At 40.1% G+C, this 25,210-nt stretch overlaps 1 protein-coding gene across 3 annotated transcripts in view; it reads right to left on the minus strand.

The window, feature by feature from the left end:
- Positions 1-304: 304 nt before the first annotated feature.
- Positions 305-25,210, minus strand: part of Ndc80 (NDC80 kinetochore complex component) — a 34,060-nt gene continuing 9,154 nt past the window's right edge. For all 3 annotated transcript variants that reach the window (XM_027397835.2, XM_027397836.2, XM_027397837.2), the window contains 10 exons: positions 22,124-22,217; positions 20,440-20,546; positions 19,461-19,605; positions 16,863-17,068; positions 14,757-14,909; positions 10,073-10,162; positions 4,911-5,003; positions 3,767-3,897; positions 2,754-2,856; positions 305-583 (listed from right to left, as the gene is read on the minus strand). In XM_027397835.2, the coding sequence (XP_027253636.1) occupies positions 437-583; positions 2,754-2,856; positions 3,767-3,897; positions 4,911-5,003; positions 10,073-10,162; positions 14,757-14,909; positions 16,863-17,068; positions 19,461-19,605; positions 20,440-20,546; positions 22,124-22,217 (1,269 nt within the window). In that variant the 3' untranslated portion in view covers positions 305-436. The remainder of the gene's footprint in view (positions 584-2,753; positions 2,857-3,766; positions 3,898-4,910; positions 5,004-10,072; positions 10,163-14,756; positions 14,910-16,862; positions 17,069-19,460; positions 19,606-20,439; positions 20,547-22,123; positions 22,218-25,210) is intronic.

Genomic DNA, 25,210 nt, shown 5'->3' on the forward strand with positions numbered 1-25,210 from the left:
CCTGGATTTGGATGGAATCCTTTCTTTGGTTTGTTGTTACCTTTACCATCCAGGTGAATAGATGCTTTTCCCACCTCACCCCCAGGTCACATGACAATGACCTGAGAGTCAATATATCTGGCTCTGCAGACTGAGTGGTCTTTTGTTTATATTGTTTGATTGCCATCACAGTGGGAGAGCGACTGTAGAAAGTCAGTGAATGGTGGTGTCTTACTTGGCCCACATTGTAGTTTGTTAATTCCTGGTTTAGCCCAAACCATGTACTCTCACACCAGAAGTGAGTCACAGAAACAGGAGGAAAATCCACACTTCACTAATGTACTTTATTAACTGGTCTGTTAAGCCTAAAAAGTCAATCTGCCAAGTTACCATAATTTTGGGATATAAATATTTTCGGCTAATGTTAAGTCTATGAAAGATATAAGATAGCCACCATTCATTTGTCTTCATTCAGGGGAGCCTTAAACACAGCAGCGTTACTCTTATACTTCTCTGCACTCTCTCTGATATTTTCCAGGAGGTCTTCAGACATACAATCTTCATATTCTCTGTTAGCTTTAGCAATCTGTTCTTCGAGATGTTTCTAGTGGGAACAATTCACAAGCTTAAATGTACAAACATTAATTTTGTTTCACGTGTGACATTTACATGCAAGAATGACATTTATAAATTAAGAAAATAACCGATTGGATCTAATAGAAGATGACTGTAAACTCAAAAGTTGAAAGGCTGAGGCAGGAGGATCACTGTTTAATACCAGTTGGGGTTGCCAAGAAAGACCATCTCAAAAGAAAAAAATATTGTTTGTTTTTTTGAGACAGGGTTTCTCTATGTACCCCCGGATGGCCTGGAACTTACTCTGTAAACCAGACTTGAACTCAGAGATCCTCCTGCTTATGCCCCCTGAGTGCTAAGATTAAAGTAAAGGCATGTGCCACTACTGACCAGCACACTCTATTTTCTGAGTATTTTCCCTTCTCTCCCCCAGAGATAACCATATGCCTAACTGGTATGCTTTTCAATATCTCTAATCCTTTCAGAGCTATGTGTGTTTATGATATGCAGTCATTTATGCAGATGTTTTGGTGGATAGACAGCACATACAATACAAAGAATAGTCATATGAGAATACAATCTCCTAACAAAAGCTGGGTTTGTATAAGGACATTATGTTTATAACCAGCCCCGATGCTTCATGACATATCTTTGAATATAACCCCACCATTATACAACATGATTATTACTGCATTGGGACTTGGTTTTATATTTCATTTATTACATGTATGTGTAGGGGAAGCTGTAGCCACGCCTACTTAGGGGCTGGCTACAGGTGTACCTAACCATGCTTGCCAGGGCGTGGTCAGGGTGACGTAGAGCGATACTGCGTTTTTTTCTTTCGGGTTCACTTTTGGGCTTGCGTGCAGACCGCTGCCACGCCAGCTGGCTAGGTTGTTCTGTAAGTAAGGCTTTTCCCTATTAAATACCCTTATATTTCTACCTGACTCCGTATTGGTAATTTTCCATATATGTATGATTTTTTTTTTGTTTGTTTGTATTTTTGTTTGTTTTACTTGTTCTAAGAGAAGTCATCACTGTGTAGCTCAGAGCGGCCTGGAAATCATGGTCCTCTTGCTTCAGGCTCTGGAGGGTTAGGATTACAGACATGTACCACCATCTTGCCCAGTGCTTGCTTGGTATTTTACAGTTTGCTCATGTTGATGCATTGCTAGACTGTAGTAGTATCTTTTTATTTTTCTTCATAGTGATCTGCCTGCCACTGTCTCTCAAATGTTGGGATTGAAGGTGTGGGCCACTGCTGCCAGGCTGATTTGTCTCTTTAGAGACAGTGTCTCCCTCTGTAGTTCTTCCTGCCTGGGCCTAGCTAGTGCTGAGATTATAATCATGTGCGATTAATTATACCTAGCCTTAAACCAAGGAACTTGATATTTCAAGTACTGGAATTACAGAGTGTGTTACCATTCTGACCAAGAAGTTCTTAATTTTAATTAAATTGAATTTAGAAAGAATTTCTGCTTGTGATGGGTGGTAGTTGTGCACGCCTTTGATCCCAGCACTCGGGAAGGCCAAGGCAGGAGGATCTCTGAGTTTGAGGGCATCCTGGTCTATAGAGTGAGTTACAGGATAGCGAGGACTATTTAGAGAAACCCTGTCTCAAAAAACAACCCCCCCCCCCAACTACTTAAGAACATTGATAACCAATGAATTGTAAAGATAATCTCAATCTAGCCTCACATTAAGTTTGTAGTCTTTTTGGACCTGAGTACTGTGTAAGGCAGGATCTCACACCCTCAGTGAGTAGTTTACTTTCTTTAGAATTCTACAGTGCTCCCTTCTCACACACCAATTTTGTTTTTATGCTCATGCAGAAATCTGCCTGTCTTTCCTTCTGAATTCTTGAGAAAGATGTGTGCCAGCACTACCCAGCTTACTTTTGGACCCTTTGAGACAGGACAGGTGTGAACTAATAAAAATCCTATTGCCTCAACTTCCTAAATGCTGGCATGAACACCATGCCAAACCTATGTCTGCACAACTCCCCCTCTGAGTATGGTGTATGCACCTGAACAAAAACACTACTTTATAAAGTATACAAATGGTCTCCTGTAACCTTGCCACACCAGTTGCCAAGATTCTTTTAACAAATCATTCATTTCTATAAAAATGAAATTTGTCATTTAATTCCTATAGAAACAAAGCAGCTCTTAGAATTCAGTTTAGACCTTAATACTCACTTCCAAAGACCCTACATGTGTAGCAACCATCTCTAAAAGACGCTGTAAGTTATTTCCTACTTTTCTCCTTTCTTCAGTTGTGGTTTGCACAACAAGTTGGTATCTATAGAATTAAAAAAAAAAAAAAAAGACAACTCTTGTTTAATGTCTTAGAAAATAAATATGTGTAGTAGTTTGAGAAAAATGGAAAATCTGCATTTATTTATGTTACTATTTCCCCTGAGAAATATTTGGTGACTCTGGTAGAATCCATGCAAACACCATCTGTAAGCACACACCAGATTCCCCCAGCTGATTCAGCTCACTGTATGTGTGGTCAGCTACCCTGGTGCTGACCTTCCACCCCTTAGCCCGAGTGCTAGGCTACAATGCCTGGCTTTGTAGGTCTTCTTAAGGAGAAGAGTTCCATATTCATTGCATTACTTACATATTTCTTTGTGTTTGTTTTGTTTTTTTCAAGACAGGGTTACTGTGTCATAGCCCTGGCTGTCCTGGAACTCATTCTGTAGACCAAGGCTGGTCTCGAACTCACAGAGATCCACCATCCTCTGCCACCCGAGTACACTATCACTGCCTGGCCCTATTTATGTATTTCTTACCACTGCCTGGCTCTACGCACACATTTGTTAACTAGTTAAGATCTGTCCAGCCCGGTGTGGTAGAGTATGCCTTTAGTCCCAGTAAACATAGGCAGCCTGATCTACATAGTGAGTTCCAGAACAGCCAGGGCTATATGTAAAGACCCTATCTCAAAAAACAAAAACAATACAAAAACCCAAACCAAACCAAACAAACAAAAAATAGATTTATTTCCAGGCATCAAAAGCTATTAAATAATCTAGGTGGGCAATAACTGTAATGATGGCAGAAGGTATCTTAATTTTTTTGCTCAAATTCTTAAAAATCTCTTCATTCTTTGCACCCCAAATAGTTTTATACTAGGAATTAAAGGTGAAAGACAAGAACCAGCTTTACAAGGTTTAAAGAATCAGCTCTTGCTAAGGTGAACTCACTCCCGCTGGACGGCATCCAGCTCATCCATGGCTTCACGGAGGCCTTCCTTCACTGTGCTCTCCAGCAGGTGCTTGTGTTTCTCCAGGGACTTAAGCTCACTGGCACACTTCTCATCTTCTTCCTCAGCTTCCTACAGGAGAAAACCATTTTTTTAAAATCTGATATTCATATTCCTTTTGCTCAAGGTGTATTTAAATAAAGTGTGTAAAGCATTAAAAAAAAAAATTGCATCATTTGTATTCCCAAGATGGGTGACTGCTTTCTTTAATTGTTCCACTAGGGATACCATGAGGCTTCTGGGCAGCAGTTTATTCAACAGTGTTTCAAGTCTAATTTATAGGAAACCTGGCACTTTGATTAAATTTTCACACACATATTAACTACGTACAGCAGAAGTAGTTCTGATTACTCTCAGATTCCTAGGTTTGTGGAGATGATGTATGGACTTATAAAGTCTTCCACTTAAGTGCTTCCAAAAATAAACTTAAACCTTCATGGAGGAGATATGATAAAAGTAAAAACAATTGCCACATACTTCACTTGTAGATCATTGTGTTATAATTTCTAAAAATTTCACACCGTTCAAAACACATCCTATATATAATGTGGGGCAAAACAAGTTTCCATTCCTGATACTCTGTTGGTATAACCAATAATGGCACAATTGGAAAGTTTAATCAAGTTGTGTGCGTGCCAATAAACAGGGTCTCTTAACACCTATCTGGTAAAATGCAGGTAGAACAGCGGCAGCCAGTCTTATACTGTACCCACCTTCTGCAGCTTTTACAAGTAGTCTGGAAGATAGTTGGGACAATCAGTTTGCAATGATTCTTAATGGACAGTTACCTTAGTGGGGTTTATTCTTTGGGAATATGTAACACTAATTCAATAAAAATATATAAAAGGTTACAGCTTTATTACTTATTGAGACATGATATTGCTGTGCAGCCCAGGTGGGTCTCAAACCTGTGCCAATCCTCCATTCAGGGTCTTCCCAAATGTTGCAAATACAGGTAGGACTATACCAAGCCTGTTTTCTTCTTTTTGGTTGAGTTTTGAGGCTGTCTCTCAGCTTTAGTGTGCCACCACATCCAGCTAAGATTTCAGATTCTAGTCAGGTGAACACACTGGTCAAGTTCTCACCTTAACTTTTTGTTGGTAAAGATCATCAAGCTTTTGAACCTCTTCCTTCAGCATCTTCACACTTCTCCTGGTCTCTGTCTTCATGGTGTTCAGCTTGTGAAACATCAACATTTCTTTAACATTATAACCTTTATATTTCCTTTTGTGCATAATATTTATTTATTGTGTACATAGCGTTTTGTGTCTATGCATCTCATGTATGCCCGGTGCCCAATGAAGTAAGAAGAGGGAGTCAGACCCTTTGAGACTGGAGTCAGCAGATAGTAGTAAAATGCTATTTGTGGATACTGAAAATCAAACCTAGGCTCTTTTTAAGAGCAACAAGTACTCTGAACTGATGAGCCCCAGCCCTTGTTTTTCTTTTAAAAAGTACAATTTTTTTCAAGATTATATGTTATGTGTATGAGTGTTTTGCTTGTATGTATGTATGTATGTATGTATGTATGTATGTATGTATGTATGTATCCTGTGTGCATACTTGGTGTTTATAGAGTCCAGAAGAGGACATGAGCACCCTGGAACAAATGGTTGTTAACTGCCATATGGGTGCTGGTAATTGGACCTGGGTCCTCTGCAAGAGCAGCAAGTGCTCTTAATCATTGAGTCATCTTTCCAGTCCCAGCAGCTACTCAATTAAGCAAGCAAGCAAACAAACAAAAAACAAACAAACCCCCACAGGTGTCAAAAACATACATTAGGAAAAAGACAGCCTCTTTACAGATGGCTGAGAAAACTGAGTATGTACCTGTAGAAAAGCAAAACCAGGCTCTGAATCTCACCCCACACGAAATATTGAAAATAGATGAAAGACTTTAGGTTAAGACAAGAAGTGTTGAAATTGCTAGGGAAGACACATCAGCTATGTCCTATTATGTCAACAATCATCTATGTAGCCTCCCTCCCTCCCTCCCTCCCTCCCTCCTCCCTCCCTCCCTCCCTCCCTCCTTCCTTCCTTCCTTCCTCCCTCCCTCCCTCCCTCCCTCCCTCCCTTCCTTCTTTTTCTCCCAAGACAGGGTTTCTCAATAGCTATGGAGCCAGTCCTGGAACACACTGTGGAGACCAGGCTGGCCTTAAACTTCAGAGAGCCACCTGCTTTTGCTTCCCAAGTGCTGGGATTAAAGGTGTGCAATACCACTGCCCAGCAATCACCCTATATAGAAGCAGAACTCCTGAAAGGACTAATAGCATAGGAAACAACCCCAAGGACTGACAAATGGGATTATATGAAATTAAAAACCTGCTTAACAACAGAAACAACCTCACAACTGAAGAGACAGCCTACAGAATGAGAAATCACTGCCAACTATGCATCTGATAGGGGTCTACTATGTAAGAAACAGCAAAATAAACACCAAATTCAATCACTATATGAGGTAATGAAGTGAATAGATAGTCCTCAAAGGAAGAAACAGAAATGGCCAATGACATCTGAAGAAGGGCTCAACACCCTAAGCCGCCAGAGTAAGGCACATTAACAGGACTTGGGATGCCATCTTACTTTCTCCGAATGACTTTCATCAAGAAAACGAATGACAACAGACACTGGCAGAATTTTGGGGAAAGAGAAACCCTTATGCACCGTTAGTGAAAATACAAATTGCAGCTACCGTGGAAATCAGTGTGAAGGTTTGCCAAAAATTGGAAAGGGCTGGAGAGATGGCTTAGCTGTTAAGAGCACTGGCTGCTCTTCCAGAGGACCTGAGTTTGGTTCCCACTACCCACTTGAGGGCTCACAATTGTCTATAACTCCAGTTCCAGGGAATCTCACATCCTCGTCTGGCCTCCACCGGCACCAGACATGCAGGAGAAAGACTCATATACATAAAAAATAAAAATGAACAAAATGAAACTATTACATGATCTGGCTACCTCACTTCTGAGTGCATACCCTAAAGATACAATTGAACACTCATGTTTATTATTGCACTGTTCACAATAGGGAATTAAGGCAAAATGTTCTATATGTAAACTACATTACTTTATCTGTATTAAGAAAAATTGGCCAGGTGGTGGTGGTGCACGTCTTTAATCCCAGTACTCGGGAGGCAGAGGCAGGTGGATCTTTGTGTGTTCGAGGCCAGACTGGTCTACAAAATGAGGTCAAGGACAGTCAGGGCTACACAGAGAAACCCTGTCTCAAAAAAACCCCAAAATCATGTTGCCTCAGTGGTTAAGAACATTCTTGTTCTTCCAGAGGATCAACATTTGATTCCCAACACCTACACCAGGTGGTTCACACCCACCTGTGACCCCAGCTCCAGGAATCTGGCAGCTCTGACCTCTGTGGGTATCTGCACCCATATGCATATGCACACATTAAAAAGTAATAAAAAGCACGACATTTGCCAGCCGTAAAATGGGTCGAATTGCAAATCAATATGTTAACTGAAATAAGATGTATTCAGAAAGATAAATACTATGTTTTCTCTCAGATGTGGAACCTTGAGTCAAGTTTCTATGTTTGAGGGGATTGTATGCATGGGTGGATGGTTCATGAGACTGGAGAATTGTGAGCGGGAAGAAAAGATTGTAGGGATTTGAGTATAGGGTCATTCAAAGAAGGTAGAAGAATACTGTGCTGGGAAAGCCAAGGAGGCTGTTGTGGGCAAGGGAACAGTAGGAGTGGCACACGGGGAGGGCAGAGCGCAGAGGGTGGAAGAAGAAAGAATTCAAAAAAATGCCACCGTGAAATCTGCTACTGTGTAGCTAACTTAATAATCTTCTAATGGAAAATATTTAATTAACGTAGCCATCTTCACACTCGAAATGGAGTCCACAGGGCAGGTGTTGTGCTATCTTAGTACTAAAGACATCTATTACAGTACCAGGCATACAGCCATGAACAAAGCATCTGCTACACCAGTTGTTGCTGGGCATGCATCTAATTCCAGCCCTTAGAAGGCTAAGTCAGGCCTGAAGATTGTGGTTTAGAGACTCGCCTACCCTGAGCAAGACCCTGTCTTAAATAAGACAAGCACATTTGCCAAATACGTTTCAATGGCAATTATTGAGCTTTGCATTTCATGTCTGTCACTGATTGGTTTAATTTTCTTTGTTGCGATGCCTGTAAATTGTCGAATAGGCCTACAGTAGCCTTTCCATAATTATGTTTCTGTTCCATGACAATTTTTCATGTCCTGAAATCTCTAACCTTTAATATTTGTTTTTTTTGGTTTGTTTGTTTGTTTGTTTTTGTTTTTTCGAGACAGGGTTTCTCTGTGTAGCTTTGGAGCCTATCCTGGCACTCACTCTGGAGACCAGGCTGGGCTCGAACTCACAGAGATCCGCCTGCCTCTGCCTCCCGAGTGCTGGGATTAAAGGTGTGCGCTACCAACGCCCGGCTAACCTTTAATATTTGAAAGGACTCATCTGTAAAATAATTTGTTAATAGAATCTTTTTTTTTGAGAGCTAATTATTTTTCTTATTTTACTGGTTATTTTGACTTCTCATTTTAAGCCAATTTTGAGATTTTTATTATTTATGCTGCAATCCATTTTATTATCTATTCTCTCATTTTTTTGAGACAGGTTTTTGCTATACATATCAAGCTAATCTTGCCATTTAGTTCAGGCTAACCTTGAACTCAAGATTCTCCTGCTACAGCTTCCAAAATGCTGGGATTACTGGTATGCACCACTATGCCTAGTTGATCAATTATTATTTTAAAATAATTTATGTGTATGGGTGTTTTGTAAGCATGTGTACATCATGTGCACACAGTAAGGAGGCCAGAAGAGGGTGAGGTGTCAGATCCACTAGGACTGGAGTTGCTGGGAATTGAACTCAGGACCTCTGGAAGAGCAAGCAGTGCTCTTAACCGCTGAGCTGAGTCATCCCTCCAGCTCCTCATCAACTTTTTCTTAAAGATTGGTTTTTGTTTGCATTATACATCTTCATAATTTGGTGTTACTGGGGATTGAGCCCAGGGCTGCAGGCACAGGCTAAGAAAGTAACTTTACAACAGGGCCATGTCTGCAGCCCACAAAGTTAGATTCCACTGAATCTGTTTTGTTAACACTGAAAACGTTTTTCTGTGGATTGCTTGGACAGCTATTTATGAACTGACATAGGATATATATATGAACAAAGCTGGGCAGTAGTGATTCACACCTTTAATCCCGGGGGAGGCAGAACCAGATGGCTGGCTCCCAGTGAGTTCAAGGCCAGCCTGGTCTATAGAGTGAGTTCCAGCATAGCCAGGACTACAAAGAAACCATGTCTAGAAAAACAAGCAAGCAAACAAACAACATCAACAAAACAAAACAAAAACCAAGTTTCAGATAGATACATTAAGCCTTGGCTAGAACAGTTCCTGAAAAGCTGAGCTAATCAGGGGCTTCATACATTGTTTTTGATCATGTAACCACAGTCGGAGGGAAAGGAACTTGAGTCAGTACTCCTTCTCAGCCTGAGGGCTGGGATAACAGGCTTATACTACCACATCCAGCTGAAAACCACTTTAAAAGCTTCCATAGATATTTTACTCATGCTAAGACTTCAGTCCAGACTGAAACACTTGGTAGAAGGCAAGCTTCCCAGATGGGCAAGCTTCTGAGCCCCAACAACACATACTTACTTTTAAGAAACTCACCTCAAATCTACTTGAATATAAAAAAGGATACTGGATTATGTTAAGAAGTATACAAAAATGGGAAGAAGCTGGGTGTTGGTGGCACACACCTTTAATCCCAGCACTCGGGAGGCAGAGGCAGGCAGATCGCTGTGAGTTCAAGGCCAGCCTGGTCTCCAGATCGAGCGCCAGAATAGGATCCAAAGCTACACAGAGAAACCCTGTCTCGAAAAACCAAAAAAAAAAAAAAAAAAAAAAAAAAAAAAAAAAAAACCCAAAAACCAAAAAACAAAACAAAAATAGGAAGAAAATTACATTTTATTCCACTTTATCAGTGATAAATGAAGTCTCAAATGGTTAAAGAACTTAAACTTAGTTCCTTTATATGTACCTGTCAAGGTTAGCTCCAGCTCTCATTTTTCATAATTTTATTAAAATGTATGGGAGGCAGAAGCAAATCTTATCTGAGTTCAAGGCCAGCCTGGTGCTAGGACTGCACAGAAAAATCCTGTCTAGAAAAGAACACAATTTAAACCATTGTTGCTCAAAACCACTCAACCTTAGGCTTCAGTTCCCATGTGCCACACTTACTTGTTCTAAAGTATCCTCCAGACCAATCTTTTTATTTAGAGCTTTGTTAATTTCTTCTTCATTTTCATTCAAGAGTTCTTTGAGATGTACCTAGAAAATACATGAGATATGGGAGTCAAGACATCTAAAGTTACAGAGAAACCCTGTCTCTAAAAAACCAACCCCCCTCAAAGAAAATTAAGATACCTATCAGAGAAACCCTGTCTCAAAAAAATTATAATATACCATCTGTGAGAAAACTTTTTTTTGAAGACAAGTTTAGGAAAGAGAAACAAGCTGATCTCAACATTCATCTTCCCAAGTGCCAGGATTATAATTGTATATCACAGTGCCTGATAATCCATTTCTCCCTGTGTGTTTGCATTTATGTACATGTGAGTGCAGGCACTTGCTGAGGCCAGAGGTCTTGTGTCTCCCTGAAGCTGGAGCTACAAGAGGTTGTAAGGTGACCCGTGAGGGCTGGGAATAGAATTTGGGTCCTCTCTGAGAGCAGTACACTCTTCACCATGAGTCATCTCTCTAGTCCCCCAGTTCTCGTAATACCTTGCTTAAGACATAAGTCTCATGATTCTTGTTGTATTTCTATTTGTCTTCTAACCTACTGATTCTATTTCAACACTATATGCATTGTTTCTCGAGGTAATACCCACTTTAAAATGATTAAATAGAAATAGTTATGTTAAAATAAATTTAACTTGAAACTAAACTTTCTATACAACTACTGCATACAAAAACACAATTCAGTGGATGCAGTATACTCAAAATGTTATGTAAATATCTTTTGTACTTTAAAAATATTTCATTACTCGAAAAAGAAAATACTATAGGCCATTATGTATCAAGTAAGTCTTTTTTTATGTTTCATTTTGAGAAGACAGAGTTTCACTATGTAGCTCTGGTTCTTGTGGAACTTACTATAAGTCTTTAAATGTCATTACTGACTTCTAATTTTGACCAGTTCCTTTTTGGTGCTGATCATCAAACCCAAGACCTACCACAAACATGGTTTCTACCACTGAAGATAAAGCCAACTCCTGGTGATGGGTGTGGTTGCATAAGCTTTTAACCCCATGAATTCAAGGCCATTCTTGGCTACAAGTTACAGTATCAGCAAAACACAAATCAGATATGTAAGACGGCTCAGTGGGTAAAGAGCTTGCTGTTCACACCTAGAGACCTGAATGTGATCCTTAGAAACCACTTAAAGGTGGAGAGAACCGACCTCCACGTGTGTGTCATTGCTTGGACTCTCCATACAATCTTTCCACACTTCCACTTTTTCAGTAAAAAGAAAAACAAATGAAAACCCTTGCCAAAGTCCAAACAGCACAAAACAAAGAACCACCCCAGGGCTGCTTTTTGAAAGATTAAATGCATTCTTACATCTCTCTTTCAAGTAGCTGGGTGACAGATGCTCTCCATCATTCCTAACTATTTCTACTTTGTCTTTTCTGGATTTATTTACATTAACTTTGTGGATATATGTTCATGTTGGATGCAGATTCCTGCAGAGGCCAGAGGCACAGGATCACCCTGGAGCTGGAGTAACAATTAGCTGGAGTAAAATTGCTGTAGGCACTGGAATTTGAGTTTGGGGTCTCTGGAAAGGCCATGCTCCTCCTTAACCACTCAGCTACCTCTCCAGCATCCCACGTCTGTTTTCATTGCTCTATTGCTGTATAAACATATTTCTAGAGGTTTCTGTACCTGAACAATCTTTTATAAGATTATTTAATACAGGCAATTATTTTCTTGCTGCAGTAATCTGAAACCATTCATAGCAGTGATGCACAAACTCAGCCTGGTACCCTGGCTACTGACAGAAACTATGTACCTAGTTTGACAACTTACAGCCTGCAAAACTAGTAAGCAATGATTTACTGTGTGCACTTTCTTTTCTTTTTCTTAATAATTTATTTTTATTTTATATGAATTGGTGTTTTCCCTTCTGTGTGAGGGTGTTGGATCCCTTGGAACTAGAGTTAGATAGTTGTGAGCTGCTGTGTGGGTGCTGGTAATTGAACCAGGTCCTCAGGAAGAGCAGTCAGTGCTCTTAACCTCTGAGCCATCTCTCCAGCCCCAACTTTTCTTTTCTTAACTGAGAGTAAATCTAAACTGAGTGTAGTGTTGTACCCCTTTAATCCCAGCACCCGGAAGACACTGCAGCCAGTCTGATCCCAACAGGCAGTTCCAGGACAGCAAGAACGACACAGTGAGATCCTGAAATAAATGTAGAAGCTGAGTGTTGTGATACACACCGGCAGTCCTAGCACTTAGGAGGCTGAGATAGTAGCACCATCATGAGCTGAGACCCAGCCAGCTACATGGTGAATTGTAGACCAGGATTCACAGTAAGATGTTGTCTCAAAACTATCGAAAAAGCAGGTGTGTATGTGTGAATGTAGCTGGCTTGATTTTATCAGAACAGTCTGTACACAGACACATGGTAGGTGAATTATTCTTATCCAAACACTAACCAGACCTGACCCTGCTTAGCTTTCGATGAGACCAGGCAGATTCAGTGTTGTTTGGTCATAGACTGGATAATTCTAAAAGGAAAAATGCATAGCTTCTGACTCAATATTTTTTAATTCAAAAGTTAAGTATTTCAAAGGTGGCATTTTTAGTATTGACAATAAATCTCTAACACTTATGAATAATCTAAAAATTGTAATTAGCAATAGAAATATTTTCTTCTCAAAACTATCTCCTTGGTTATTTCAAAATTAGGCACAGGTTTGTTTTTTGTTTTGTTATCACTGATATTTTTTTCCTTTTTTTCTGCCTTGAAAAATAATCCATTATACTCTATGCCCTCACATGTGTGGTTGTACAATTCTTTATGCCCTCACGTGTGTGGCTGTACTATACTTTATGTCCTCACGTGTGTGGTTTTACTATACTCTATGCCCTCACATGTGTGGTTGTACTACACTCTATGCCCTTCTGTGTGTGGTTTTACTATACTCTATGTCCTCACGTGTGTGGTTGTACTATACTCTATGCCCTTCCGTGTGTGGTTGTACTATACTCTATGTCCTCACGTATGTGGTTGTACAATACTTTATGTCCTCACGTGTGTGGTTGTACTATATTCTATGCCCTTCCCTTTATGCCCTTCCGTGTGTGGTTGTACTATACTCTATGCCCTTCCGTGTGTGGTTGTACTATACTTTATGTCCTCGCTTGTGTGGTTTTACTATACTCTATGTACTATACTTCTGTACTCTATGCCCTCACGTGTGTGGTTGTACTATACTCTATGCCCTTCCGTGTGTGGTTTTACTATACTCTATGTCCTCATGTGTGTGGTTGTACTATACTCTATGTCCTTCCGTGTGTGGTTTTACTGTACTCTATGCCCTCACGTGTGTGGTTGTACTATACTCTATGCCCTTCCGTGTGTGGTTTTACTGTACTCTATGCCCTCACGTGTGTGGTTGTACTATACTCTATGCCCTTCCGTGTGTGGTTTTACTGTACTCTATGCCCTTCCGTGTGTGGTTTTACTATACTCTATGCCCTTCCGTGTGTGGTTTTACTGTACTCTATGCCCTTCCGTGTGTGGTTGTACTATACTTTATGCCCTCACGTGTGTGGTTGTACTATACTCTATGCCCTTCCATGTGTGGTTGTACTGTCCTTTATGTCCTCATGTTTGTGGTTGTACTATACTCTATGCCCTCACATGTGTGGTTGTACTATACTCTATGCCCTTCCATGTGTGGTTGTACTGTCCTTTATGTCCTCATGTTTGTGGTTGTACTATACTCTATGCCCTCACATGTGTGGTTGTACTATACTCTATGCCCTTCCGTGTGTCGTTGTACTATACTCTATGCCCTTCCGTGTGTCGTTGTACTATACTCTATGCCCTTCCGTGTGTCGTTGTACTATACTCTATGCCCTTCCGTGTGTCGTTGTACTATACTCTATGCCCTTCCGTGTGTCGTTGTACTATACTCTATGCCCTTCCGTGTGTCGTTGTACTATACTCTATGCCCTTCCGTGTGTGGTTGTACTATACTCTATGCCCTTCCGTGTGTGGTTGTACTATACTTTATGCCCTCACGTGTGTGGTTGTACTATACTCTATGCCCTTCCGTGTGTGGTTGTACTATACTTTATGCCCTCACGTGTGTGGTTGTACTATACTCTATGCCCTCACGTGTGTGGTTGTACTATACTTTATGTCCTCACTTGTGTGGTTTTACTATACTCTATGCCCTCACGTGTGTGGTTTTACTATACTTCATGTCCTCACGTGTGTGGTTGTACTAGAACATTCCCCACAGATACTTCATCTTTCAAGACTTCACTGCAAGGCTACCCCTCTTCAGGCTTCTGTCTGGAAGAACTGATCTGGTTAGCAACCTTGTAAGGACCACCAGTAAAGCATGTACTTGAAATCTGCTAAAGTTGTTCTCCCAAGAAGAGCTGAAGGAAACTAGAAACCAAAGCTTACTTCAGACTGTTTACACAGACCTAATAGTTTTACTTATAATCAACTTTCTTTGTAGATAGTTGGATGAAGTAAAGTAGGCAGAGAGGAAAAGGCTTTTAAAGTTCACAAGTTAGGTGTGAAATAACATTTCTACTACTCAGAAGAGAAAAAGAGAGAGGGGCTCAGTGCTTTACTTCTTAGTCTAGTCATGGATAAAATGAACTTCAAACACAGACTTACATACACTTGAGCCTTGTATTTGACAAGGCATTTGGCACCAGCTTCAGGATTAAACTTAATTTCAAAGTCATGACCTTTGGAATTCTCAGCACCTTTGGGAATAAGCTTTAATTTTCTAGCCAACTTGTGGTACTCTGCTAACTGGGCTTCAATCTGGTAAAGAGAACACAAAAGAAATGTTAAAAATAAAGCAGTCCTATACTGTGTAGTTTTCAGTGGTCTTTTCTGAAATTCTACACAAGCTGTTATGTTTTTGGTAGTTTGATAATTAAAGGATAACAATTTAAAATATACAAATGAAAGGTTTGTACAATAATTCTAAGGCTACTGCAATTGATTAGTGAGCAATAATATCACTGTTCTTTCATTTACTCCACATAATTTAGAGTAAGCCCATGTTTTGTTATCAACTAAAATTTATATTCTTAAACCTAGAGAGAAATATGAAATAAAACAAAAAGCTGAGCAGTGATGGCACATACCTTTAATTCCAGCACTTGGGAGGCAGAGGCAGAGGCAGAGGCAGAGGCAGAGGCAGAGGCAGAGGCAGAGGCAGAGAGAGAGTGGGAGAGGCAGAGGCAGAGGCAGAGGCAGAGGGATCTCTGTGAGTTTGAGGCCAGACTAGTCTACAGAGTGAGTTCTAGGACAGCCAAGGCTACACAGAGAAACCCTGTCTGGAAACACCAAGTAAATAAAGAAAGAGAGAAAGAAAGGAATGAAGAAAGAGAGAGGGAGGGAAAAGAAAAAAAAAACTCAAAAGTTATACTTGACAGTATATAAATTAAAACATTTTAACTACCCCAAATAAAAGAAATAGATAATTTACATTTCAAAGTACTATCTTAAATATATTGAAAAAAATTTTTAGTAGTTCATATTTCTCTCTGTCCTTCAAGGCTATATCTGAATGTTACCAGGAAGGTATTCTTTACCTCTAATGGAGTCCCCATCTTCCCCAAACTCTTACTTTTACATTACAATGTGACAACCTGTTCCCTTTTACTAGCTGAATGTAAGCTCTATAGAATTAGACATACCTTTTGCCCTGCCCCTAGAACACAGCCTGGCAGTTTCTCCCCTTTTGTTACTCTACTGCAATACAGTAACTATTGGTCCTGTAACACAGGACCAAGCAGTGGTCTGTTGTACTGCTTTTCTGCTCCTCTTTTCAGTCTAATGAAAAGCTCCCAAGCGATCACTGCATGTGTCTCTAATTTCTTTCTCCCACAACCGAATCCCACTGCAAACACTTCTGATGATCCGGATGAAGCTGCGGCTGTTATTCTCCACACGAGTGCTGGAAGGCTGTGCTACCAGACTTGACATGTAGGGCAGAATTTAGTGCAGCAGGAAGGGCTGCAGATGAATTGTTTAGATAAGCCTTTGTATCCTAGGGAGATCCGCTGACACTGCTCTCAGCCAGCTCTCTAGTACCCAGCACCCCTTCCTAGGTCACTGCTTAGATTATTTTCTTCTTTCAGCTTGTTCATCCAAATACATGTTATTCTTTCTAGTTTCACAGACCCAATGTTTGCCTTGTCCAGAGATTTATAACCTTCCCTTTCTTACACAGCCCTTGAGAGATAAGGTACCCTGAAGTAACTCACTTCAGATTCACGAATGTACTCTAACTACACTTCATTTTCTGAAGAATCAAGAACAGGCTATGAAAGGTTAGACTATGCAGACAATAGCAAATTACAGCCTAAAGCTAAATCAAGTTTGACCAAATTCTAGTTCCAAGACTGGGTGATGCATACTTTTCTTTGGTATTATGTAACGACCTTAGTGCCCTAAGCAGGCTAAGCTTGTGCCCCATCACTGAGGTACACTGCTAGTTCTTACAAATGTGTAGATATATTTCCTTTATACACAGGGCTGGAGCTTACCTACAAGTGTTAGGAAGATAAGGGAATACAGATGACTATTAGACTGATAAATACTGGGGGCATTAATGAATTGGTGTAAGGATATGAGTGTTTTAGTTGTGCTAAATGTCAGTGTGAGAAAAAATTTTCACTCTACCTACTGAATTCCTCTTTGTTATACAGACTTTTACTAAGGTCTTCAATGATGAGTGGTCACTCAGAATATGGTATGACTTACCGCCTCTTTGCCTCTGGCATATTTTAATTCCTCATTCCACATTTGTTGTTGCTCAGCCTCTAGGTCTTTGGTTAATTTATTAATGGTCTGCTGCAATTCATTTTTTTCATGATTTATTCTCTCAATGTCTGCAACTGAGTACTTCTGGTTATCAACAATATTCTGTAGTCGAGTGTTCTCCTGTCTTATTGTTTCACATTGTAGTTCTGCATTGGAAGAACAAATTTTTGTTTTTACATTTCTACAAAGAAACTGATAGTATAATTTAAGATTGCTGATGTTTAAATATCTACTTTATACATATACATCCATTCTTCTGGATAACTGATCCTGCTTCATTAATGATATAAGTCAATACTACGAAAGTTAACATATTCCTCATTGGCTTACTAGTTTCAGAAAGAACTGTATGACAAAAATGTGGCCCCAACCAAAGTTACATTTAAAACTTGTAAACAGGCATAGTTTGATTTTGTTAATGTTCATTTTAAATGCTTCTAATACGCTTGTACAAATTTCTTGAATTATTCAGAAATGCGGTTTTTACGGCATAATAGTTGGTAAGCTCTACCTCTGAGCTGGCTAAAGTAACTTTATGCACATATTATATCTCTGCATCAAAGCATGATAGATCTAAAGAATTTAAGTGTGTCCTATTCATTTGTAGTCACGAATGGCTTTGAGTAATCAAGGAAGTTAAAATACTCAGAGAATTAAAACAGATGGCAGATGAAGTATTACTGTCTCATCTACTCAGTTTGCAATTTTGAACATAATATTATCACAAAAAGGTGCTAAAAGCGGGGCCTAGGTGGTGCACGCCTTTACTCCCAGTACTTGGGAGGCAGAGACAGGTGGATCTCTGTGAGTTCGAGGCCAGCCTGGTCTCCAGAGTTGAGTGCCAGGATAGGCTCCAAAGCTACACAGAGAAACCCTGTCTCGAAAAACCAAAAAAAAAAAGAATAAATGGTGTGGTTGGTAAAGTGCCTATGGTGTAAGAACAAGGACCTAAGCTTAGATCCAGCATCCACACAGAAGTTGGTCATGGGGCATGCATCTGGATAGATGGTGCACAAAAGCAGATCCCTGGAGGTCAGTGGCAGCCAGCCTAGCTGAACAGATGAACACCAAGTTGAGAGGGAGGCCATGCCTCAAAGTAAGGTGCAGAGAGATCAAGGAAGACCGTGATGTTGATCTACAGCTTCCACATGCAAGCACAAACATATTGCACATGTGCATAAATGCACACACAGACGTATACCACCACACACATAGACAAACACTCACAAAAAGAACAAGTATACTAATTCTTTTGACTGTGTCCTAATGAAAAGATAATATTAGTATTGGTTTAATTACATTGAAAGAATAGTCTATGATACAGAATAACAAAGGATATTGATGAGGGGCCAAGAAACAGTAAAGAGTTCATTTAGAGCAAAGTCAACATGCACAATTGGAGTATTTTGTAAAAACTTGACTTTAGCATATACTATGTGACAATTACAAGCCTTGGTTTTATAGATGATCAAAACTACACAGACTAAGAGTTAAATCCAAAACTCTAAAGCCCTACACAATGTACACAGAATACACACAAACTGGGAAACCCTAAAGGAAGAAACTGCACAATTCTAGGAAATCCTCAGCTGCCCATATAATTTATTTTTAAACTGTAGTTTAATGGCTCTGTGATTTCAGGCAACTTCTGCTCTGCTTCTGGTGTCACAGAAGTTAGCAAGCAATATGTGTCATAGTATTTTTCAAAGCTTAACTAAAGTTGGTATGTGTTCCTGAATACCATGTTAGAAAGGCACAGGACACACATGAGCCTCCTTAGCTGTGATTTTGCTTGTAAGGGGATGGGGCTTTCCATTGGATTTTTAATCAGTTTCAGCTACTGACCTGCTTACATGGAATTGACAGAGGATATGACAGTTACAAGCAACTGAGGGAGGTAGAGATCTAGAGTCTAGCTGATTAGGGTTGGTAAGATGGCTCAGCAGGCAGAGCCTTTGCTGTGCAAGACTGACAAACTGAGTTTGATAGCCAGAACTATGTAGAGATGCAAAGACAGAACAGACTGCAGAGCTGTCCTTTGATCTCCACGTGTGTCCTGTGGCATGTTCTCATACATACATACACACATGCTAAGTAAAAATATAAAAATTATAGAAAAGGAATCTAGATTATGTAATGTTCATATAAATAGCCAGGTGGTGCACCTTTAACCCTCACACTTAGGAGGCAGAGGCAGGCAGATCTCTGTGGGTTTGAAGACAGTTTCCATCTTTCCATTGCCTGTTTTCTGTGTCCTCTTCTTTTAAAACTGTATTTGTATCCCACACTGGCTTTGAACTGATGATCCCCCTACCTCTGCCTCCCGAGTGCTGGGATTAAAGGTGTGCACCACTATGCCTGGCTGAGAGAACAAATTCTTATTGTTTTAATCCATGAGCTGTGTGATAATTTGTACAACAGCCTCAAGAAACTAATACCAAAAACTTGGTAGATTACATAGCTGTTTGCATATTAGATAAGTCCACAAAGGCCCAATGCTCAATCTGAATGACCTCTTTCACCATTAGGTCTGCTTACCTAATCTACCAATTTCTTCATCAAGACCACTCAATTTCTGGTCTAGAATGGATGAATGTGACTCCAAATTGCTCATGTATGCTTTATACTTTTCAACATCTGCTTGCAAGGAGGCTTTCAGCTTCTTCAATGATATCAGACGGTTCTTCAAGAAAAAAAAAATTAATTATTGCCACCAAGAAGCATTCCATATTTTAAAGAAAGCAATATTTACACTTATCTTAGAGGAAGTCAAAAGAACTAAAGAAAGAACTTTGGTATTATCATTATAACTTAATAATTTAATGGGAGACTTCAAACAGTTTAGGATGGGAAAAACCAAGGATATAGAAACACAAATATTTACTATCTGATTATTTTGCAGAACAATCTGGTGGTCTACTGATAAAACACAAGATAATGTTAAGGTTCTGCTGTCAGGGTTACGAGCACTGGCTGCTCTTTCACAGGACCTGGATCCAACTCCCAGTATCCTCATGGTAGCTAACAACCACCTGTGTCTTGAATTCAGGGAATTCAACATCCTCTTCTGTTCTCCATGGGCACTGTGAGTATGTGGTACACAGATATTCATGCAGGCAAAATACCCATACATATTAAAATAAATACCCATATTATCATCTCACTTTTATAAAAACATGTAGGCTACAGTATACTCTAAAAGCTAGTTTGTTACCATCTTGAGAACAGCACTCCTTGCAAGTAAATACTCCAGGGAATTGTTCCAAGGGTGCTTTTGGTCTTATGTAAACAGGCAGGAATCTTTCATCATATTCTGGGCATCATTAGTTCAAGACTGATAAACCACAAGGGAAAACAAAGCACCACTGACACCACACACAGTTCATCGAAATACACACTATCTAACCGTTAAGAAGCTTATTAACCCATTTAGAAACACCTTCCATAAGAGGGTCTTCTCAAATAGGCTCAAGAGGCTAAACAGCTGTCAAGTGAGTCCAGAAGCATGTTTACTAACCGGTTCTTTTTCTCTTTCTTGCTCCAATCTTGCAATCTGTTCATTTAGTGCTTTGTTTTCTGCTGCTAATGACTCCAGCTTGGATGCATCTACCTTATACAAATCCTCTGGAGAAAAGCCCAAACACTTCATCAGAATCAACCTACAGCACTTCAGAGTTTCAGCACCATATACCCTCACTTCCCAAAACCACCAATGCAGCAAATATGCCCTTCTGTAATAGCAAGCCTTTATTTTTACTCCATGGATTTCCTTTGCCTTTCACCTGCTTAAGTGTTCCTCCATACCACTTGTCATCTGCCTTATGGTTCCTCATTTAATTATCACTCCTTTCTATCTAACAGAATAAAAGCTCAAAGGCCAAGATTTTCTGTTCTTCATTACTGCATTCTTGGTGTCTGGCACATAGTAGGTATGTAAAAAACATTTGTTTGAGTAAATTAATTTATATGTTTAATTACATACAGAGATAGTAAGTAACTCCCTAAATGCTTTCTATATTAGTTCACAATAATTTTCCTTGGTGTGCGCTGTGTACATTTATGTGGTCATGAGTATGCATGTGTGCCTATGGAAGCCCAAGGTTGACACTGTGTGCCTTACTCATTGTTTTCATCTCATGTCTCACCAAACCTAGCGCTCCTGGATTTGGTCAGATTGGCTGGCCAACAAGCTCTAGGAATCTCAAGTTTTTACCTTCCAACCCACTATACATTTTATGGATAAGGAAACCAGACTCAGGTCCTCATGCTTGTTGAGGATGCACTTTATAGACTGAACCATTTCTCAAGTCCTGACGTTTTGCCTTCTTTAATGTATCTGTCTGCTCCCTGGAAAGATGGAAGACAGGTGATGGATAGAGCTGGAACACTGTTAGAGGACAGGAGGAGGACAGGGCTGGAGCACTGTTAGAGGACAGCAGGAGAACAGGGCTGGAGCACTGTTAGAGGACAGCAGGACAGGGCTGGAGCACTGTTAGAGGACAGATGGACCGTCCTCTTTATTCTTCAGGTTGATATATCCCAAGAGCACCCTAAGGGAGTGCTTCTCTTTTTTGCCTCTGACCTTTCGTGCCATGGGTGTCAAGGTGATATTCCCATCACTAGTTATATCACTAGATAATACTAAGTGAAAAATAATTTATTTGGAAATATAATGGCCTGTCAACTCCTCCAAGTTTTAATAGAGAGACTTTACATATTTTCCCTAAGCAGTGCTGTAACTTCTTACATATTAGAGCATGGTCAATTATCTTCTGTGTTCCTGTCAGAGAGCTTTTTTATATTTTATTTTATTTTGCAAGACAGGGTTCCTCTGTATAGCCTTGGTTGTCCTCAAACCCACACTGAAGACTAGGCTGGCCCCAAACTCAGAGATCCACTGCTTCTACTTCCTGAGTGCTGGGATTAAAGGCATGTGCCACCACTGCTCGGCTTACTATATTGCTTTCTAGTTTGCAAGGTTTCAAAGAAGTCAAGCATTTCTTGAATTCACATAGCCAGAATTATGACTCAGGTCTGACTATAACAGTATTCTTTTGCTTAACTATTACTTCTTCCCATTAAAGACCCAACAAAGAACAGTTCATAGGTACCCACCTGTTACAAAGTAGCTCATGAAAAAGCAGACATGGCAAGATAAGCAACCCAGAGTTAAGTGGCAGCAACGCAGGGAGGACACTTACTCAGCTTTGACTGCAGCTCTGCATTCATCTCTTCAAAGCTGTCAGCCCCGGTCATGAAACTCTCGTAGCATTTTATGGTGTAGTCCAAAAACAACTGATTGTGTTAAGCAGATTGTAAAAACAAAGACATGATTCTCTATTTAGTTTGTTTCACTTTTTTCAGACTGGAAATTCAAATTTGAATAAAAATGAAGCCAAGAATAGTAGGCAGTTATATGAATTCCTTAGAATAAGAGTAAAAACCTATCATTAGCTTTGCTATAAAGATGTATGCAATCTATTACTTCTAGGTATGAATGGGGATGAAAATACCACATTGGGATAGATATTTTGAAGTCAACACAGGAAGCTTATTAATAAATATAATTCAATATGAAATGCACAAACTTAGTCTTCTTTAAGAAGATCCCTGGGGCTGGCTCCCTTTCTACCATCTCTCTGAGGAGCAGACAGATCTTTGTCTGGCTCTGTCTCTTTTCTCTCTCTCCTTCTCTCTCCTTACTCCTTTACTCCCCCAATAAACTTTCCATAAAAAACAAAAACAAAACAAACAACTCCCCCCTCTACCCCCCAAAAAAACCAGGATTCTGAAGCCCAAGTGGCTCAGCTGCTAAGAGCACTTGTCTCTCTTGCAGAGGACCTGGGTTTCGTTCTCAGCACCCACATGGTACCTTACAACTATTCAGAGCTCTAGTCCCAGGGGATCTAACATCCTCTCTGATTTCCTCAGGAACTAGACACACTTGTGGTGCACATATATATGCAGGCAAAATATGCATAAACATAAGAAAAACAAAACATAACAATAACGATGATGATTATGATGATGTGATGTGGAGCTCAGGAGACAGGTAGGTGGTTAAGAGCAACTGTTGCTAATGCAGAGGACCTGGCTTTGGTTTCCAGCACCCACACGTGGCTCACACTGTGTAATTCTAGTCCAGAAGATCTGACACCCTCTTTCAGCCTCCATGGGCACTACACATATGAGGTACACAGACATACATGCAGACAAATCAACCATACACATAAAATAAAAATAGTATTTTTATACAAACAAACTATAGCTTTTTGAGTCACTACTATGCATCTGTAAGACTCGCAGAACAAAACAAGAAGGCACCTCATGGAAAACTGAAATGGACTATGATTAGCTAAGTCCAATTAAACAGACAGGGACTAATTATGAAAGCCAGAACATGACTAATAACAGCTATAACTATATTTAAACCAGGTGAATAATCACGTGGTAAGTAGAGACTTAAGAGGAGACTATTAGAGCTGTGACTATTCATCCAAGAGAAAGTAACCCTGTTTTCCAACATGAAGCATTTGACCAATGTAATACATGCTGTCTTGGAACTCACTACGTAGCCCAGGATGACCTTTAACTGTTGATTCTCCTTCCTCAGCCTCCCCGAATGTTGGAATCTGTGTATCACAACATCTGACTCTGAGAATGGCTAATTAGAATGTTCCGAAGCCTAGATGAAGTACTCATTTCCCAAGACAAACTCCCTTTGCACCAATCCTGTTGATAGGGAAGGGATACCCTAGACAGGCAGTAAATATTCCTGTAACCAGAAAGGTAGGCCACTGGTTAATTAATCTGTTTTCATGCCACTTCAGTTTACTCTCCTGTAAATTTGTTAAGTGAATCAGTTTCCTTAGGTGTGGTAAATTTAGACCTCAAGAAACTGGAGTTATCCTGTGATAAACTGTGCTAGAAGTGCAGTCAGCTGTACATGCTGTGCCACGGCGGCCTCTCCCTAGGAGCTTTGCTGACACTGAGCCCAGGGCTCTGGATGCTTTAGGCAAGTACTCTGAAAGAGCTCTGTCTCCAGCCTGATAATTCTCGAGAGAGAAGGCTAAAAGGCTCTCCAGAAGCTTCTGCAGCTTGGATCATTGCTCACTGTGGCTTGTGCATTCTTGTTTAAAACAAAGGGATGGGCTGGTAGGACAGCTCAGCAGCTGAAGTACTTCCTGTACAAGTCTGACCACTTGAGTTGGAGTCAACTCCTGTAAGTTGTCCTCTGATCTCATGTGTGCACATGACACACACATACGTGTATGTACACACACACACACACACACACACACACACACACACACTGAAGAAAAAAGGTCACTGACAGTAGGCTAGTCAGTTACTGTCTCTTTGAACTATTTCTCAGGCAGTAATGAAAGATGAGACTAGAACGATTACCACACTCATTTTGTGAGAAAGGCTTTAACAAGATAAAGTTAAAACCAGTACACAAAGCAATGTTTATTCTGAGAGGCCTATGTAATAACTGGCCCTTAAAATATATCAGACAACATGAAAAATCTAAAGTTTATTCTTGAGCTGATGCTTATATAGAATATATCGGGGTTTACCATGCATTTTAACATATGGATAAAGCACACGGAACCAATTCATACTACCTGTTAATAATGACTTTTCTCTTTGGCACTTACGATTTTCCTTTTTATAAGTCTTCTGTGTGCTGAGGTTATGGGAGTGTACCACCATACCCAGCTGTTTATTACATTTAGCACAACTACTTTTGGAAGTGGTAACTAAGCTAAGTGACAATATGCCTAACTACAGAAGCCAAAACAAAATAAACAAGAACCTACATGCAGTATAGTATTTGCCAGTCTTGCAGTTTCAGCTACTTGTGAAGCCAAAGCAGAAGGATTGTGAGTTCAAGGCTTGCCTCGAGTACAAAGTAAGTTTAAGGCCAGCCTGAACAATTTAAGAGGGTCTTTTGGCATGCAAGATGCCTTGGTTTCAAACCCCAGCAATTCCCTAACCCCCTTCCCTCCCCACATAGTTATGTTCTGTATTGAGGAAGAATTACATAAAACACAAGATACGGGAAGAAAAATAAATCTTATCTATAGCACGTATATTAGTTCCAATACATTTCCTTCTTTCTTTCATTTCTCTTTCTTTTTGAGACAGGGTCTCACTATGTAGCCCTGGCTAGTCTGGGATTTACTATACAGACCAGGCTGGCCTTGACTCACAAGAGATCTGCCTGCCTCTGCCTCCTGAGTGCTGGGATTAAGGGTGTGTACCTGCTACATTTGCATTTCTTA

This window comes from Cricetulus griseus, chromosome 2 (assembly GCF_003668045.3).
Source record: "Cricetulus griseus strain 17A/GY chromosome 2, alternate assembly CriGri-PICRH-1.0, whole genome shotgun sequence".
Classification (NCBI taxonomy): Eukaryota; Metazoa; Chordata; class Mammalia; order Rodentia; family Cricetidae; genus Cricetulus; species Cricetulus griseus.